This window comes from Mauremys mutica, chromosome 18, assembly GCF_020497125.1.
Source record: "Mauremys mutica isolate MM-2020 ecotype Southern chromosome 18, ASM2049712v1, whole genome shotgun sequence".
Lineage (NCBI taxonomy): Eukaryota > Metazoa > Chordata > Testudines > Geoemydidae > Mauremys > Mauremys mutica.
Window position 1 is genome coordinate 1,911,964 of NC_059089.1, and position 17,716 is coordinate 1,929,679.

The window sequence follows — 17,716 nt, forward strand, 5'->3', positions numbered from 1 at the left end:
GCCAATACGCACCTCAGTTTCCCTCTGTGGTTGGTATTGCTGTGATTAGAACGAGCAGGAGACATGGGGTGTTTTGTCACGTAGCTGTCATGGAGTGATATGAATGGGTCATTAAGGACAGACTGGGACCAACCTAGATCAATGGAATACCCGACAGAGACAAGGAAATGATTGTCACCTGTCCATGGGAGGATCTCCACTTGGCTGAGTGAAGCACACATGGACTCGTTACATTTTTTGGGAGCAGGAAGAACTGGGCTTGCAGACGCAGGGAGCTCTACCGGAGTGAAGACAAATGGACAGGTGCAGTTAAAGGAAACCAAAGCGTTTTCTACAGCAGCCTGGCCCAAGGGCATTGGCCAGTATGGACTGTATTGTCTTCTTTGCTTCCCTGTGCTAATCTAAGGACTTTCCAGTGCTGTGTTTCGGTTCACTAATGAACCCTGCTATGTTTTAACAGTCTGCCCAGTGCCACAGCAAAAATTTGCTCTGTGCATTGACTGAGGAACAGTCTCTGAAGAGGAGTGTCGTTCAGCTGGACCTGCTGGCAGAGCTCACAGGTTGAAGTAGGAGTGTTGAAGCCCGAGGCTTCCCAAGCACTGTTTAAAAGCCCAGGCATTGCACAGATCCCATGGATCCATGACAGTGTGCCTAATGGGGAAAGGATATAAAACAAGACAAGGATCTAAATGCATATTTTGCATGGTCTCCTCATCAGTGCTCGTGGGAATCCCTGATCATTTTCAACGTGTATTAAAATCTTCCTTAAAAGCTCACCTCTTAGTTATCAGGTCATGTCAGTTATGTTAGAGGCCTCCCGCTTCCCTGGTTCTTGTTACGCAGACAGCAAGCAGCAAAAGACCAGAAGTCCGAAGCGCAGACAATGCCATGTTTATTGGGGTTAGTTTCTAAGCAAGAATATTCCGAAGCCCTTCACACCAGTCGGGCTTATCTCTATACGCCCATAGAGTCTGTTCCCCAGTGTTTCCTTCCCAGCTCTGATGCCGCAGAGCCTTGCCTGTGTTCCTGTTCCACGTTCCCCCCGTTAACAAACATGATTCCAATTTCCCTTCCCCCTCCTGTTTATATAGTAATATTCTCAGCTATACGTTAACCAATCATTGTACTGAAATTTAATGAACCAATTCTAACAGATTGAAACATAATTCTCTAACCAATTATATCCCACTACCCTAATTAACTTACACCTAGCAAAATTAATTATACAGCAGACAGAAACAATTAGAGAACCAGACAGATTAACAATGGAAAATTGTGAGACGTAAATATAAAGCAATACAGAAATGAGTTTCACAACCATTGAGAAGTGATTTCTTGCCAGACCAGCTGCTGTCAAACTAAGTTTTCTTGAACCATCTTAAGATCTGTTTCTTTATCTGGTGGTGATGGGCACTATCAGGACAGGACTGTCTTCCTAACAGCCCAATAGCACCTTATTTCAGTGTGACTGGTTTGGGATGTGAGGATGTGACCCTTCGCTTCCCAGCTTATGGCTGCCTCTGCTGCTTAGCCAAAGGCCTTAGCCTAAGAACAAGGCCTCGGACTGTCACAGTAAGAGAAGGCCCAGACACAGGCAGACTGAGATTTTGATTCTTTGTTTTTATACCCCTGTAAGTAGCTAAGTGATAAAAATACACCTAAGTTCTTAAACTATAGGCTTTACAGGCAGGCCTGAATATCTCTCTTCTAACAGTGGGTTCTACCCCTTCCCCCGTTCTGTGTCTGTCTTGTCTATTTAGATTGTAAATTCTTCAGGGCATGGCCCAGCTACTATTCTATGTTGCACTTTGCCTAGCACAATGGGGACCCACTGTTAGTTCGTTCTTAGGCACGAAGGTAATGCATATGATTAACAACTCTCCTGCCATTTTGAGCCAAGGAAGCTGGCCTTGGGATGTTACTGCTTAAAAATGAGCTGGGGGTAAAACCATGGACTATTCCTTGTGACAAGTATCCCACAAATTCCACTGACCTCCCTTGTTTTCTTTGCCTGCAGTAGGGCTTCCATATTCCAAACCTGATGTGATCTCGCAGCTGGAACGAGAGGAAGAGCCGTGGGTCCCAGATCTCCAGGGCTCTGAGAAAGAAGTGCTCCCGAGAGCTGCCTTCACAGGTAGGGAATTGGTTAAACCAACTCAAAAACTGTCTGTGAATTCAGGAAACATTTGGGATGCCCTACAAAGACCCTGTGTGAGCTTTCCAAGTTCAGGATTGTTCCCTGCAGATGTGGAATCATTAGGCAGATGTGACTCATGGCTTCCCACCTATACTCTGACAAGTGGCAGCAGGTCCCTGCCCAATGTTGCTTTCCCCAGAGTGTTCTGGTGAGATACGGACTAAAACTGATCCCTTCCTCTCTCTTCTGCGGAAGGGTTTGGGGAAAACCAGCTCCTGATCGGTTTGATCTCTCCCACACATTTTGGTTTCTTCATCCCTTTTTCCATTCCTCTCTCTGAGATTTCCTTTCTCTCCGGTGCAGGGAGTGACCTATGTCTGGATTCTCTCTGTCTCCCATCAGGTGTTGGGATGGTGAATGAGAATGAGGAGCAGAAACCCCATAAGGAAGATGCTGAACAAGTAGAACCACATGGGACATTATCAGGAAGATCCAAAGGGAATGTTTCCGGGAGTTGTGCACTCCCAGAAAAAGAAACAGCCTGCGAGACCCAGCAGAGGTCAGAAGAAAACTTAAGTATCCACTCAGACCTTATTCCACACGAGAGAATCAACTTTGAAGAGACACGCTACACATGCCATGAGTGTGGGAAAAGCTTCAATGGGAGCTCAGACCTTGTCACTCATCAGAGAATGCACAGAGGAGAGAGACCCTACATGTGCTCCGAATGCGGGAAAAGCTTCAATCAAAGCTCTGCCCTTATCACACATCAGAGAATCTACACAGGTGAGAAACCTTATGGATGCTCTGAGTGTGGGAAAAGCTTCAGTCAGCACTCCCACCTTATCACACATTGTAGAATCCACACAGGAGAGAAATCCTACACGTGCTCTGAGTGTGGGAAAAGCTTCAGTTGGAGCTCACACCTTATCAGGCATCAGAAAATCCGCGTAAGAGAGAACTGTAATAAATGCCTTGACTAGGGCTGAGCAAAGATTTTTTTTTTAAATCACATTTGCTAGTTCCCACATAGTGATCTTTGCACCATCTTCACCGTAGTAGCTCAGCTCCCCCAGATGAGTTGCCTGCTTCTGCCTTTTCCAGCTCACCCTTCTTTGTGATCAGTCCTATGATCTTTTCTATTGAGTCGTAGGAGTGTATGTCATAGAACCATAGAATATCAGGATTGGAAGGGACCTCAGGAGGTATCTAGTCCATTCCCCTGCTGAAAGCAGGACCAGCCCCAACTAAATCAACCCAGCCAGGTTTTGTCAAGCCAGGCCTTAAAAATCTCTCAGGATGGATATTCCACCATGTCCATAGGTAACCCATTCCAGTGCTTCACCACCACCTTAGCAAAATTAGTTTCCTAATATCCAACCTAGATGGCTCCCACTGCAACTTGAGACCATTGCTACTTGTTCTGTCATCTGCTACCACTGAGAACAGCCAAGCTCCATCAGCTCTAGGCGGGAGAGAGGTTTGATTCCCAACAAGCTACACTGAGGCAAAAACTACCTGTGCCTGACATCCACTAGGGCTGTACATGGCGTTGGCTGCTCAAGTTAGTAATCTTGGTGTAAAAAGAGTTGTTGTGCAGATGCAGCCCAGGTGCAGTGGTTGGCATTAGCTTTCCCCTTGACCTGACCTAAACTCCATCACTTTTCCTAGTCTAAACAAACCCTGAGCATCACGGTTATACTGTGTGGGATTGTTTTGCATGAGAGTGTGAGAAACTGACATGCAAGTTTCTAGGATGAGGCTAGTTCTTATCTGCTGGTAGGCAGTAACAGGATAATAAATTAGAAGGTTAGACAGAATGGCAATTACCCAATGAAGTTACAGTTGTGCCTGTGTGTACCTTATTAACCAATTAGCAACTGCTTGATTGCTTGATCTTAATTGTATATAAGAGCATGCTGGAGAGAAATAAATGACTTTGCTTCCAATCATATTGACTGCTGAGCTTTGTTCATGTACGCCTGCGATGCAACAAATGGTGACCCCGACGTGATTCGTATCGAATGAAAGTGTCGGTGGCCTGACCCAGGCGGAGAAGCCCTGAGCCCAGAGGCGAACGGCCAGGAGCCTGAGCCCAGAGGCGGGGAGTGCTTATCCGACGTGACTCGAATCGAATGATGATAGTGTCGGGAGCCTGAGCCCAGAGGCAAACGGCCAGGAGCCTGAGCCCAGAGGCGGGCGGCTGGGAGCCGCGGCGGGGAGTGCTTGAGAAGCCCCCAGGCGTCCAAAAAGAGAGGTGCACCTGAGCCCTGAGGAGAGCGGCTATAAGCCGCGGAGGAGAGGGGCGGCTATAAGCCGCGGAGGAGAGGGGCGGCTATAAGCCGCGGTGGAGAAGGGCAGAGCAGCTAACGTGAGTACCGCTGTATCAGCTGAAGAAAAGATAACACAGAAGCCTTTATTGCACATTATGAACCGACAGGGGGAAAGAATCTCCCCTGCTGCACTGATTCACTTATTAAGAAGAGAGGGGGAGTTGGGGAGGCTCCTCCTGACCGGCCTTCGGGCACAGGACGAGGAGGTGCTCCGCTGGAAGCGAGTCCTGGACGGGAAGACGTTGGAGTGCACGGCGCAGGCAGAGGCTCGTGCCGTGGCCCCGGAGGTCGTTTGGACCTACAAGCAAGTAAGTTGTTTTGGCAGGAGCCCGGAGAAGGCGTTCTACGCTGGCTGGTCTAAGCCTGGGACAATGCCGGGAAAACCGTTATGCTTCTCCGGTATGAGCAGCAACAGCTGGGTGTTCTGACACAGGATTTACAGATTAAAAGAAGCCAAGCAGGGAAAGAAAAGGAACCAGAATGAGCTAATTGGAGACAGCTCATTCTTTTCTGGCCCCGGTCAAGGACATTGAGAACTGACCCTGGTGAAGAAACGAAGAATTGTACACAGGCAGGAAGAAATTTGGGACTCCTGCTGAAAAATGTGGTATTAATTGGATTTTGGGATTTATTCTACAGGCTGCGCCCTGTGTTTTGGATAAAAATTTTAGCATGTATTGCCCCCCCCCCAATTGGATTGTAAATGATATTACCCCCCCCCCATTACTAACCCCAGCATGTGGACCGGATGGGTTGGGGGGTGGGGGCTCTCACATACCGAACCCCTGCCGGGTTCATGGGGAGGATGATTGTGGAACTAATTACCCCAGCTTTCTAGAGTTTAATTGTTTGTTGTTTTTCAAGTTTGAGAAAACTCAGCCAAAAGGTTTGCTGAGTATTCTCTAGGGGGGAGTTGTGGGTTATTTAGGCATAAATTTAGGTAATTTGGGAGAATGGCTTTGAATTTATGTGACCCGAAGTACCTTTATGTAAAGTGCTTTTGTTAGCCTTATTAGATTTTGTTAATTTTGTGTTATGTGCTGATTATTGGCTGTTGTAGATTGCTTGATATTAGATGTAGCCTATATTATAATAGATAGGTTGAAAGCAGATGTTGTAATTAAAGTTATGCATAAAAATGTAGCCCCCACGGTGGGAAAGTACAGAGTCTATGCTGTACAGAGTCTATGCTGTACAGTACAGAGTCTATGCTGCTCATAGTCTAGTCTCTTGTAGCAGAGACTAGAAGGGTGGGGGCTAGTTAAGAAGTACACCCTCCTTGCTAAATTGATAGTGGGATAAGTTGGTATTCATGAAAGGAACGGTTTAGCAAAAGGAAAAAAGGATCGGGCCCAGGCAGGCAGGCAATAGACAGAGAACTTGGAAAGGAAAAAAGGATCGGGCCCAGGCAGGCAGGCAATAGACAGAGATTCTGAAGAGGAAAAAAGGATCGGGCCCAGCCGGCCAGGCTACAGCCAAAAGCTTAGGAATTTCAAATATTCAGGGGGATTCTTGGAATGGTGATTTAGTTGAGAAAGGTGGCTGTTGGAAGACAAGCTAGTAATTTTTAGGAGAGTACAAAGTTAATTTTGTGGTTGCTAGAGGGAATAGTAGTTGAATTTTGTAAAAATGCTAAAGAGAAAAGCTTTTGGTGTTTTGAAATGTTTGTAAATACGTAGGTGAAGAAATTAGTTTGTAATTGTTTGACTATGAATAATTTGTTGTATTAGCTGAAGAATGTATATAGTGCTATGTAATTGAGATTGTATTAGATTCTTAGGGTATATAGTGGTGATGTTGTTTTTTAGTGTTTAAAAATAGAAGTTAAAAGTAAGAAATTTTAAGCTGTGAATAGCTTTGAATTTAGACGCAAGTCAGAAGCAATTGTATTAATGTAAATGCTTTAATTGATGAAGTAATTCCCCTGTTTTGCCTGCAAGCTATATAGGGTATTTGTATATTTTAAGTAACGATTGATTGCCCAGTAGGGGTAGATTTGTTTTTGTTTTTTAGATATTAAAGAAAATTGGTGTTAGCTGCATAGCATTTAATGTACCATGCATTTATTTATAGAGTTTACATTTATGTTTTATGTTTTATGTTTGTTTGTGATATGTGTTTTCTGGCCAGAATTGTTGTGGTGTTGTTGAGATGTTTATGTGGTTTATGTTGTGTTTTCTGCTGTGAATCCCCCCCATCAGTGTCAGTTTGATCACCTGACACATGAGGGATGGATTGGTAATAGAAATTTTGTCACAAGATGGTGGGCAATAGAGAAGGGGGGAACCCTGCAGAATTTATATTATTTATTTGTTTTATTCTTGTTGTTTTATGTTTGTTTTGTTTGGTGTTGTTGGTGTATATGTTGAGAATTGCATGGTTATAGGTGAGCCTTATAGCATAAGATATATTATTTGTTTTTGGTTTTGTTTTGCACGCCTTTTGCTATAAAGTTTGGTGTAGTTTATTGGATGTTTTTAATTTTTTTTTGTGTTTAAGAATAGGGGGGAGATGTCCGGTTGCATCTTCCCTATGCTGCCTTGGTGGAAAATTACAGCAGCGTGGTTACAAGAACAGAGGGATGAGATAAAGTTGTTATGCCAGGGCGAGGCAAATGCCAGGTGGCCTAGCTGAGATTGTTTTCAAGGTCCCAGGTGGATTCCGGCGAAGTGGGTCCGGCCTTGGCTGATTTTGGCGCAGAGTGCCATAAATACTACGGCCTTTTGCTTGCCCCATGTTCCTGCAGTGGGAGCTGTTATGGAAATCTGCTTTGTGGCTGTTTGCACATTGGCAGAACCCTCCTGGCCCCTTGGGCCACTTGCGTTACCTGGAGGAGGGATGTATAGGTAAAAGTAGGGCACTGCGGAAGATATTGTTACGGTTTAGTTAGGCAGCTGGTGTTTAGATTTGCTTTTAGTTTTGCTGTGTAATAGATTGTAGTAATGTGATGCTATGAGCTGGGAATGTTTTGCTGTGCCTTCCCTTTTTTATTATGAGAAAAGGGGGGAGGTGTGGGATTGTTTTGCATGAGAGTGTGAGAAACTGACATGCAAGTTTCTAGGATGAGGCTAGTTCTTATCTGCTGGTAGGCAGTAAACAGGATAATAAATTAGAAGGTTATACAGAATGGCAATTACCCAATGAAGTTACAGTTGTGCCTGTGTGTACCTTATTAACCAATTAGCAATTGCTTGATTGCTTGATCTTAATTGTATATAAGAGCATGCTGGAGAGAAATAAATGACTTTGCTTCCAATCATATTGACTGCTGAGCTTTGTTCATGTACGCCTGCGATGCAACAATACTGTTCCCCCATTTCAAAGCAATTGTTAGTCATCGAGTTCCCCCTTTGGGAACCAATTGTTTCATTCCCAGTTATTCTGATGTTGCTTCAGGTTGTTCTGCAGAGCAGATATTTTTACTTCCATTTTCCTCACTTAAAATATATTGAACTATAACAAAAAGCAGGGATAGGGGAAAATGTCATTTCACCCTCTGTAACAATAGAAGGAGATAGGGTAAGTCAGAGGGATTCCCTTATTCCCCATCATCCCAATCCCCCTGTTGTGCAGTTGGTTAGGTCAATCTGTTTTCTAAAGGGCTGGGAAGATGATACCCTAGTAAATGACTTGGAACTAAGCAAAATACCCATGCATTGAGCTCCCAAAGCCGTTGTGGCCCAGGCCCTGTCGCTCCTGAAGAGATCTCCTTCCTAATCAGGTGCATGTTGCCTATTATTTGGGAAATGCAATCCCTATCTAGGTAGAGATGGGGAAAAATGGAGGTGACATTTCTGTTTAGCTCACCCCTGGGAGATGCTGCAAATGTGTAGAAATTGAAACCCATGTTGAATGTGATATAGCTGCAGAAAGATACCTATTTTTAATAGAGACCTGACATTTGTTGTCTTACAGGGATTCTAAGTCACACCTGAATTTAGTCCCTAATTTAAATCTGTGCCACCAGATTAAAGAAATAAAAGGGCACAGTAGGGGGAGTTGTACCTCACTGTCGCTACTGATCTGTTGTGTGGTTGGTGAAGAATTCTACGCCAGAGAAGTGTAAAATTACTCCAAGTAAGGTCAAAGATTTGACAAGAACTCAGGTAGAAACTGCAGGTAGTGGTGGTTATTTTCACCCCAGATATGGAAGCTATGGTGTTTTTAGAATCCTGCTCCCTAGTTAAGTGGCATTGATCACATTCCTAAAGGACGCCATGATTAAACTGGGCACAACTGTCTTTTACCATCTGGCTCCAAAGTTAGATGAAGTACAGAGAGAAACAACTGATTCCTTCAGAGCCATTCCATGCCTATGGGTCCCAGTCTGGCTGCCTTGTTGGACAAGGAGCACTTCCTTGCTGGCCAAACAATGGTAGCCAATGAGGTATCAGATGCGAAGTTCAGACTGCAGGATACTTGAATGCTGAGTCCAGAGTCTGTGGTTTGGTCTCTTAGGGCAGGTCTATGCTACCCACCAGATCAGCGGGTAGCGATCGATCTATTGGGGTGTTGATTTATCGCATCTAGTCTAGACATGATAAATCAATCCCTGAGTGCTCTCCCATTGACTCTGGTACTCCAGCACCACGAGAGGCGCAAGCGGAGTCGACAGGGGAGCAGCAGCAGTCGACTCAGCGCTGTGAAGATGCCGAGGTAAGTCGACCTACATACGTCGACTTCAGCTCTGCTATTCCCGTAGCTGACGTTGTGTATCTTAGATCGATCCCCCCTCCTAGTGTAGACCTGTCGTTAGTTTTTCTCTTGAGTCTAATGCATTTGTATCACCTCTCTGCCTCCTGCTTCTTTGAAAAATTAGAAAGTGTGAAAATAGAGCACAGGTGGTTCTAATTCCTCAGCATCTTCCTGCTGGGGTTTCCCCTCCTCATTCTCACTCACTGTCCCATCACCTGATGGGAGACAGAGAGAATGAGACATAGGTCACGCCCTGCACTTGAGAGAGAGGAAATCTATGCCAGTACCTGGTTCCTAAACTGCAGCTACAGTTCCTACTCCGGGCGAATCCAAAGCCCAAGAGGTGCAGAGATCCAACCCCTTATTATCTTAGAAACGTTTTGTTCCCTTTTCTATTTTTTGTCTGTTTCTTTTTATGAAGTTGGAGAACTCCCGGTCTTTCTATTTGATTGGGGTGTAACAGTGTGGCTCGGTGAGGGTGTGAACACCTCTGAAATCTACAACGGGAAGATGCTAGGAAGAATAGTTCCCCAAATCTTAATAGCCTTAAAACCCTGCCCTATGGAATGACTGAACGCATGCGCCTCACCTGTGCAAGCATCGCAAGGAATTGAGTGGTCAGATGTGTATTGTTCAGCGAGAGCTGTCTGAACTTCTTTTACTAATGTGTCTCTTAAGGTCTGTATGTGTTTTGGGGTGAGAGGGTGAGGAGAAGTATTAGCTACAGAATAGTGAAATCTAAGGAGAAAACTGTAATTAGCGTTGAGGTTGTGGGCTAAATGTCAGCAATGATTAGGTTTCGGCATTGAAATATTCAGCTGGGTAAATCTGGGTTGCAAGGCCTGGGTGAAAAATCTCTGGGGTTTCGGCATCACTAAATGTGCACCTGCCTTCTTGGGTTGCTCTTTCAGGATTTATAGGGGTTGGTTTTTCTGCTGTATTATTCTGATGGTTGGACTAAATTGACGACTTGATTCCAGCGCAATATCCTTGTTAACTCATTGATTTCCTGATTTGACCTGAACTTTATCACTGTGTTGTTTAACCCTTAGCTGAGTGGTGTCTATAGTCATTTAGCCTTAGTGACATGCGCTCCTGGGATTATTTGTTCATGTTAATAAAACCTGTAACTGGGAAATTGAGTCATTTCTTTCAATAAGCAACCGGCGCTGGAACTTTTCTTTGTGTATTTCCCTTTAATTCAATCTCCATTTTCTTCATTTCACACTGTTCTAAGTTAAGGAACGTGGAGCAACAAAAACTGACACAAACCTGTTGCTGCCCCATTCTGTGCCCATCCAGCAGGAGCAGAGAACAAACCCCTCCTGGAGCCGGGATTGTCACACTGGACTGGAAATACAGACGCGTGTTCCCAAGCTTTGCTGTCTTTCTCCAATCATGGCATAAGGGTGACACCTACACCTGCTTGTAATCATGCCTGGCAGGAAGGAGACCCCTATGCAGGGGTGAGCTGCAGACGGTTCGCAACGGTTCGCGCGAACCGTTTGCTAAAATTAGACGCCGGACAGCGAACCGCTTGCTAAAGTTCTCTGTCCGGCGTCTAATTTTAGCAAACAGTTCGCGCGAACAGTTGCGAATTCTGCCTCCACCTCCTGCCATGAAGCTCCTCCTTGCTTCTCCTCCCCCACGGCTTCCCGCGAATCAGCTGTTCGCGCGGGAAGCCTGGGAGGGCTGAGAAGCAGGCAGGCTTCCCCGGCCCAGGAAGACGACCCTAAGGTAGGAAACTAGGGGGGGCGTGTGCCCCGGCCGGTCCCTGGCTGCGGCCCGTCCCCGCCTCCCCGGCCGCGACCCTGCCCGGCCCCGCGTCCCCGACTCCCCCCGAACCCCTCCCCGGCCGCCCGGCTCCGGCCGCACCCCCCCCCCCGCCCTGCCGTGCCCCCACCTACCGTCTCCGGGTCCCCGCCCGACCCTCCCTGGCCGCGTCCCCCCCCTTGCATAGCTTGCTGAGTCACAAGGCGTATCTGCCTTCTCTCAGTGGGTCGATTGTGTAGCTGATGGTCAATAATGGGCCATCAAGCAGGCTAGGCAGAACTGACACCAACTTGTCTGGCTGGGGTGTTCCCTGGAAGCAGAGCACAAGTTTGAAATACAGGCAGCATAGAGCCAATATTCATAATATCAACTACAAAAAAGCTACACAGTGAGAGATAGCATAATTATAATCAGCCAGTCAGAACCTCTCCATAGACCCCTTACACAACAGCCTTTCATAAATATTGGCTGTGAATATAGAACAGTGGTCGCAACGGTGATCTATACAGTTACAGATTATGTCAATAATGTCACAGGAGGTGACACAGCATCAATGAAATTGAAGCTGGGGCAGCAAAGAGCTACCAGGTGTTCTGAGGGCTAGAGGAAAATGCCTTCTAGTGAGCTATTGAAAGAGCTCAACCTGTTTAGCTGATCAAAAGAAGATTGAAAGGTGACTTCATTGAAGTGCTGAAGGGCCTTAATGGAGAGAAAGGCTTGGGTATTAAAGGGCTCTTGAATCGAGCAGAGAAAGGCATAACAAGACCCAATGGCTGGAAGATGAAAAGAGACAAATTCATATTACAACTAAGGCACAAATATTCAACAGCGAGAATGATTTACCACAGGAACAAGCTACCAAGGAAAATGGTGGATTCACCATCTCTTGATGTCATTTCATGAAGACTAGATGCCTTTCTGGAATGTGTTTGCCCCAAAAGTAGCTCTTGTGTCATACAGGAGGCCTGTGATACGCAGGGGGTCAGATTAGATGCTCTAATGGTCTCTTCTGGCCATAAAGTCGATTAATTTCTGACAAAGTGAGTGTAGCATTGGGAGCAGCGTCTGATGTTTCCCTGTCTAGCCGGCTTGCTGCCTAGAACGGACGCTCCTTGAGTGGGGTGACCCACAGGGAGTAGCTCAAACCTCCAAAGTGCCTGGCCAGGGGCAGGACATTGGCACAGCGAGGGAGGGGTGTGGCAGTGACATCACAAAGGCCTTTTGCAGGACCTCAGCCTATTGGTCCAAGGTGGTGGGGAGGTGGTGACCTCACAGAGAGATGCTGACATCAGCCAGGCGGGACAGGGGCGAGGGGCCAGGGAAACCTCAGAGACCCCTGTGGCTTTGCTTCAGCAAGTCTCCTTCTCCAGGTCTCTCTTTGAGGACTGAGAGAGTATTCGGGTTCACGGACGTGAGCCCCAGGAGCAACCTCTTTTGAGTTTTCTCCTTCCCTTTCAGTGATTTTACTAGAAAACAGCCATCCCTGTTTAGAAGGTAAGAGCCTCCTCGAGGTTTGAAACCTGTTCAGTCTGATCCATCTGGTGACAGTTGAATTCTAGGCATGGAAAACACGAGCTTAAGGAGGCAGAATTATATTGTGCACCTGGGATTTTGTCCCTAAGAATCACCGGGGACATTGGGGTTTGTCCTTTTTGTTTCACCTTTTCCTCCCTCCCTCTTTTCTCTTCCTCTCTTGCTGCTTTTGTCCTTTCTCCTGTTCCCCTCCCAAAACCAGGAGGGGGTATGGGGGGTGTGTGGGGGTATGTCATGGAGGAGGGCTCTGCAGCTCCTACTGTGGGAGGTCCACCTAAAAATGTGGGGCTGAAATAGTGCTCAGGCAGTGAGGGCTGGATTAACCTTTTGTGGGTCCCAGCACCAAACATATTTGTAGGCCCCTATGTGGTCACTGTGGGCTCCGAGTATGAGCCTGGTGGGGCAGTGCCATTGGTGCCATAGCATACCCGGTACAGAACCTCAGAGACATTTTTCATTTTGATCACACACCTCTCCATGACTATATGCATTGCCATACACAGCTCCCTCAGCCCCCGGGTTTTCTCATTGAGCTGTACACCCATGTGGGTTTACCAGTGTCCACAGTGAGCAGAACTTTCATAGTGATCAAGGAAACTCCCCACAGATTTATCTCCTTCCTCATTCAGACCTTCTCTAGCCATGTCTCCAGTACCCCCCATGTCACCAGTCACGGCATGTGGTCCTAGTCTCAGCTCAGAGTTCTAAAACCAGCAGACACCTGCTCAGTTCTGACAGATCCCCCCCTCAGCCTCCATCCTGCCATGTGAGCCAGCCACCTGCAAACACCATCTCCCCAAAGTCAGGACTTAGCCCTTGGGAATCTGAAGCCACCAGCCTCTCTCCCTCTGCTCCCATCTACATACTAGTCTGCTACCTGGTCACTACCACCTCTCCCCATGCTTGTTTCCTTTCCACTTTGGACATGCTCCCACCCAGCTGGAAGCTCCCTCTGCCAGCCTGACCTGCTTCCCCTTTCCCTGCTCCCCCTGACATTCCTGTCCTACTGGTGACCTCTGTTCCTTGAGGTGAACTCCAGTGTCTTTAGCTGCTCTAGCTTAATGGCCCCAGTAGTCATAGAGCCACCTGCAGCTTCTCTGGCTACAGCCATGGGGCCAGTTCCCAGAGGCCAGCCTTAGCCAGCTGCAGCTACTAGCCGCAGGAGGGGTGGCAATGCCAGGGCTGAGCGTGCTTGAACCTTGCAACGGCTGCACTAGGGACTCTAAATCCTCAGCCCTGGCCCTAGGCAGCTGCAGACTCTGGAGTTAGGCACTTCCCTCCTCTAGGCCATGGCTTTAAATACCTGCGATTCCCATCACCTGCAGCAGAGGCCACCAATTCCCACGCCCCCCTCAGCCAGCACCTAGTCGTGCAGAAAGTGCAGCCTGAGTGATTTTGGAGGCTGGGGTGGCAGGAGGTTCCCATCCCTGAGCAGCAGCCCTGCAAAAAGCTCACGTGCTTCCCAGTTGGGACATTAGCCGTTACTGACAAGGTTTGTCTGTGTTCTTTTTTTTATCTCATTGTTAGCTGTGAGAAGTATAAACTGTTCAATATGTTCAATTAGTTGGTTAATAAGATGTTTATGAAGTAAATCACTGGCTTTAAAATAAGATCCAATCTGGAGCATATGAACTATTGACCCCTGGACTCCATCTCTGAGAGGGGACTTGTTTACCATCAGGGGACAGGCTCAAACCAGTCCAAACCGGTTTTTCCCGCCAAAACCAGCCCTCAGCGTTCCATCTCCTCAGCACTTTTCCCACCACAGAAGTGATATAAGGACGTGCTCAGCGCCTGCGCGGGGCCGTCCCCCCAGCGACGGCCCGTCCACGGTCGGGTCTTCCCAGCGCTCCCGAGCTGGAGAGTGACGAACCCCCTCGGTCCCGCCGTGAGACTGAGGCACAGGAGGCCTGTCACCCCCATTCCTGCCGTCCTGCATCCCTGGTGTCCAGCCTCCCACGGAGCCCCCCGGGGAGTGAGAGACCCGGGGGGGGGGGCACTGGGGCTGGGCAGGAAAGTGACTCTGCCCCGGGGAACCTGGGAGAAGTCTCAGAGCTGCCTCAGCCCCAGTGGGATTTGGGGGGCAGAGACTGGGGCCTGGCGGGGGCGATCCCCTGTGGTGTGGGGGGAGATGGGGGGTGTCAGGCAGGGAGGGGAGAAGCTGGAGTTGTAGGGGGGGGAAGGTCAGTGGGACGCGGGGGGGGGTTTGAACTGTCTCTGTGCAGCCAGGAAATTCCCGGGGGGGGGGGAGTGGCGGGTGGGCGAAGGGGGGAGGGGGGTTAATTGGATCCTGTCCCTGTTTGTGCCACTTGCCTCTCGCCCCAATACAAATTCTCTCCAGTTCTGCCCCTTTTCTCGCTCAGTGTCTCACACAGGGCTATAAAATCTGGGGCGATTCCCCCCCTTTCCCCTCCAATGATCAGCTCTCCCATCTCCCCCGATTTCCCCCCTTCTCCCCATGAGTCTCAAACGTCAGTTTAAAATCTTCTCTAGTGAGGGGCATTTTCCCACCCATTTTATCTGCAGCGATTTGTCCTTGTTTAGGTGGGAAATTGTTGCCCTGAGTCATTCCCCAGCACATGGCTGCCCCTGGAGTGAGGGTGGGATGGCTCAGTGGTTGGAGCACTGGCCTGCTAAACCCAGGGCTGGGAGCTGACTCCTTGCGGGGGCCATTTGGGGATTTAGTTGGGGATTGGTCCTGCTTTGAGCAGGGGGTTGGACTAGACACCTCCTGAGGTCCCTTCCAGCCCTGATAGTCTAGGAGATGCCGGGTCTCTGCCAGGGCAGGGAAGGGAGGCGCACGTGTCCCCTGTGGGGACTGCTCAGACCCCCGTTTCCCAATCCCAGTTGCTGCCCCCTAACTACCAACACAGTTGCCCCCAACCATCAGTTGCCAGTCACCCGCCCGTCCCCCACTGCTGCCCCTTTCCCTCATCCAGGGACCTTCCAGCTCCCCCTCCCCCTCCCTTTTAATCAGCTCCTCAAAGGGCTCCCTGCTGCCCATGGGAATGGTGGGGGTGGGGGGGAACCATTACTTTGTGTTTATGTATTGGACAGTCGTATAAAATCCAGTCCAACAGTCCCCCTTTTCCACTAGTTCGTTAACAACAATATAAAATCCCCTCAGATCTTGATGTTTTTCTCTCATGTTATCAAATACGCAGTTTGTGACACATTTGCTTTGCAAATCTCAAAGATTCATATAAAATAACCTAAACGTTTGCCCCACTGCTCTCTAGTTGTCTATTTCTAATTGAATATGCCCTGAGATTTTTCCCCTGTCTCTCTAATTATAAAATACTAAGAAAATCTCAGATTTACACCTTTTCTCAGATTCTTGAACCTGGATATAAAATGTTTGCAAATGTTGCCCATTTCCTCTTTATTCATTTATCAAATATTGATGTGAAACTCTCAGATTTTGCCTCCTATCAACAACTGATATAAAATCCCTCTGATTTTCCACTTGTGTCTCTATAATTTGCAAAATGGATCCAAAATCTCTCAGATTTCCACCCTTTCTCTTTCATTTCTGAACGTTGCTCTCAAAGCTCAGGTTTTGCCTCTTTCTATCTCATTATCAAATGTCAGTTAAAAATCCTCTCAGGTTTGGGGCTATTCCCCGTGTTTCTAAATCCCAGCAACTTCTTCCTTCGAGGGAACCTGTTGCCCTGAGTTCTTCTCCATCCTGGAGGTCGCAGGGGGTTAAATTGCCCAGAGATCATCTTTCCTGTCTCCTTTGTGAATCATTTGGTCCCTCCTTTACCTCTGTTAAAATGTTTGCCGAAGAAAGAGACCAGCCAGATATTTAATACCCATCAAAGCCAGAGGCCTCCCCCTGTTTGGGGATCAGTGGTTCCCAGCAGGTAACGGGAGAGTTGGCTGGACCCTTTTCTTTTCTTCACCTGGCACGGGATGAGGAGGTCACTCTGAGTGCAGTCTGGGTCCAGAAGTATCCCAAACCCCATGGCAAATGGCCTCTGTGAGGGGTTGATTCCCACAGTGCTAAGATGCAGCCACCTCTGGGGTGGATCCAGGGTGGCCATTATTTGCTAGTGACAGGCATGGACATTTCTTACCATTTTTGTCCCTCCAGGCCTTCCATACTCCAGTTCCAGAGACATCCCCCGGGGCTCCCTCTGCCTGTGTGACTGGCCAGCAGGGGGCGGTGGTCACTTTCTATCCACTTCTCAGGCACTGTGAGGTAACAGTGTTGCTGGGTGGGGGTGGGGCTGTGGGGGGAGATAGCAGCTGAAGGGGGATTGTGGTGGGGGGAGGCCTCTGGGTGGCTGGGCAGGGGGTACCCTAGTGAGGTTGGTGGGTTCTGGAGATTTGGGGCTTCAGGGGGTGGTTGTGATGTGCCCAGCCCTGAGGCTGTGGGTCCTGGAGGTGGGTATCGCTGGGGGCCTGTTGGCTGCAGAACAGCCGGGGTGGGCGTCTCTTGGGGAGGCGGGACAGGGGGTTAGAGGGAGCCTGGTGCTGTGCCAGGGGCTCTGTCTGGGCTTCCCCTGCAGACTCCTGGGATCGCTGCCGTGCCCAGTGCACAGAGTGTGTGTGGGAGAATCCCCGGCGCTAGGCCAGGGGGTGCCCCTGTAAAGCATCAGGGGATCCCGCAGAGGGGAGGAGGGGGTGCCAGGCAAAGGGCAGGGCAGATCCTGCTGGTGGGGGGGAGTCCTAGGCAGTCAGTGAGGGACTGAGTTCCCAGTGGGGGTCCCTTTTGGGGGGTCTCTGGCTGTTGGGGTCTCTTGGTGCGGGGAACCCTTTGGGATTCCCAACCTGGCAATGAAGGTCTGGTGGGGGTTCTCTGGCAGGTGAGGCTCTGAGGGGTATCTGAGGTCCCTGGCCAGGGACTCTGGGGGCTGGGTCCCAGGGAATATCTGGGGGTGGGGGCTGGCTGGGGCTCTGGGGGCTGCTCCTGACCTCGCTTCTTCTCCCTGATTAGCTTATGCCAGAATCCTGGCTCCAAGCACTGCCCGACATTCCCCGGCCAGGCCCAGTCACTGTGATAACTTTCTAGCCACTTATCAGACACTGTGAGGTGAAATCACAGATTTTTGCTCTTCTCCCCTCTTGAAAACTGCAGGAACTTCCAGTTCCATTGTCCTAGATTGTCCAGTCCATTGTCCAGTCCTTGTCCTGGATCTGTGGGGTGAGGGAGGTGGGAAGGGGGTCAGCACTGCCACACAATGGTCTCTTCCACAGCGTTCTGGACTCATTCTTTCTGAACTCTGGTTTCATTGAGACC

General features: G+C 48.6%; 1 protein-coding gene across 1 annotated transcript in view; it reads left to right on the forward strand.

The window, feature by feature from the left end:
• Positions 1-17,716, forward strand: part of LOC123352276 (zinc finger protein 850-like) — a 296,363-nt gene that overhangs the window by 265,464 nt on the left and 13,183 nt on the right. The window contains exon 3 of the mRNA XM_044992138.1: positions 2,810-3,014. Coding sequence (XP_044848073.1) covers positions 2,810-3,014 — 205 coding nt within the window. The remainder of the gene's footprint in view (positions 1-2,809; positions 3,015-17,716) is intronic.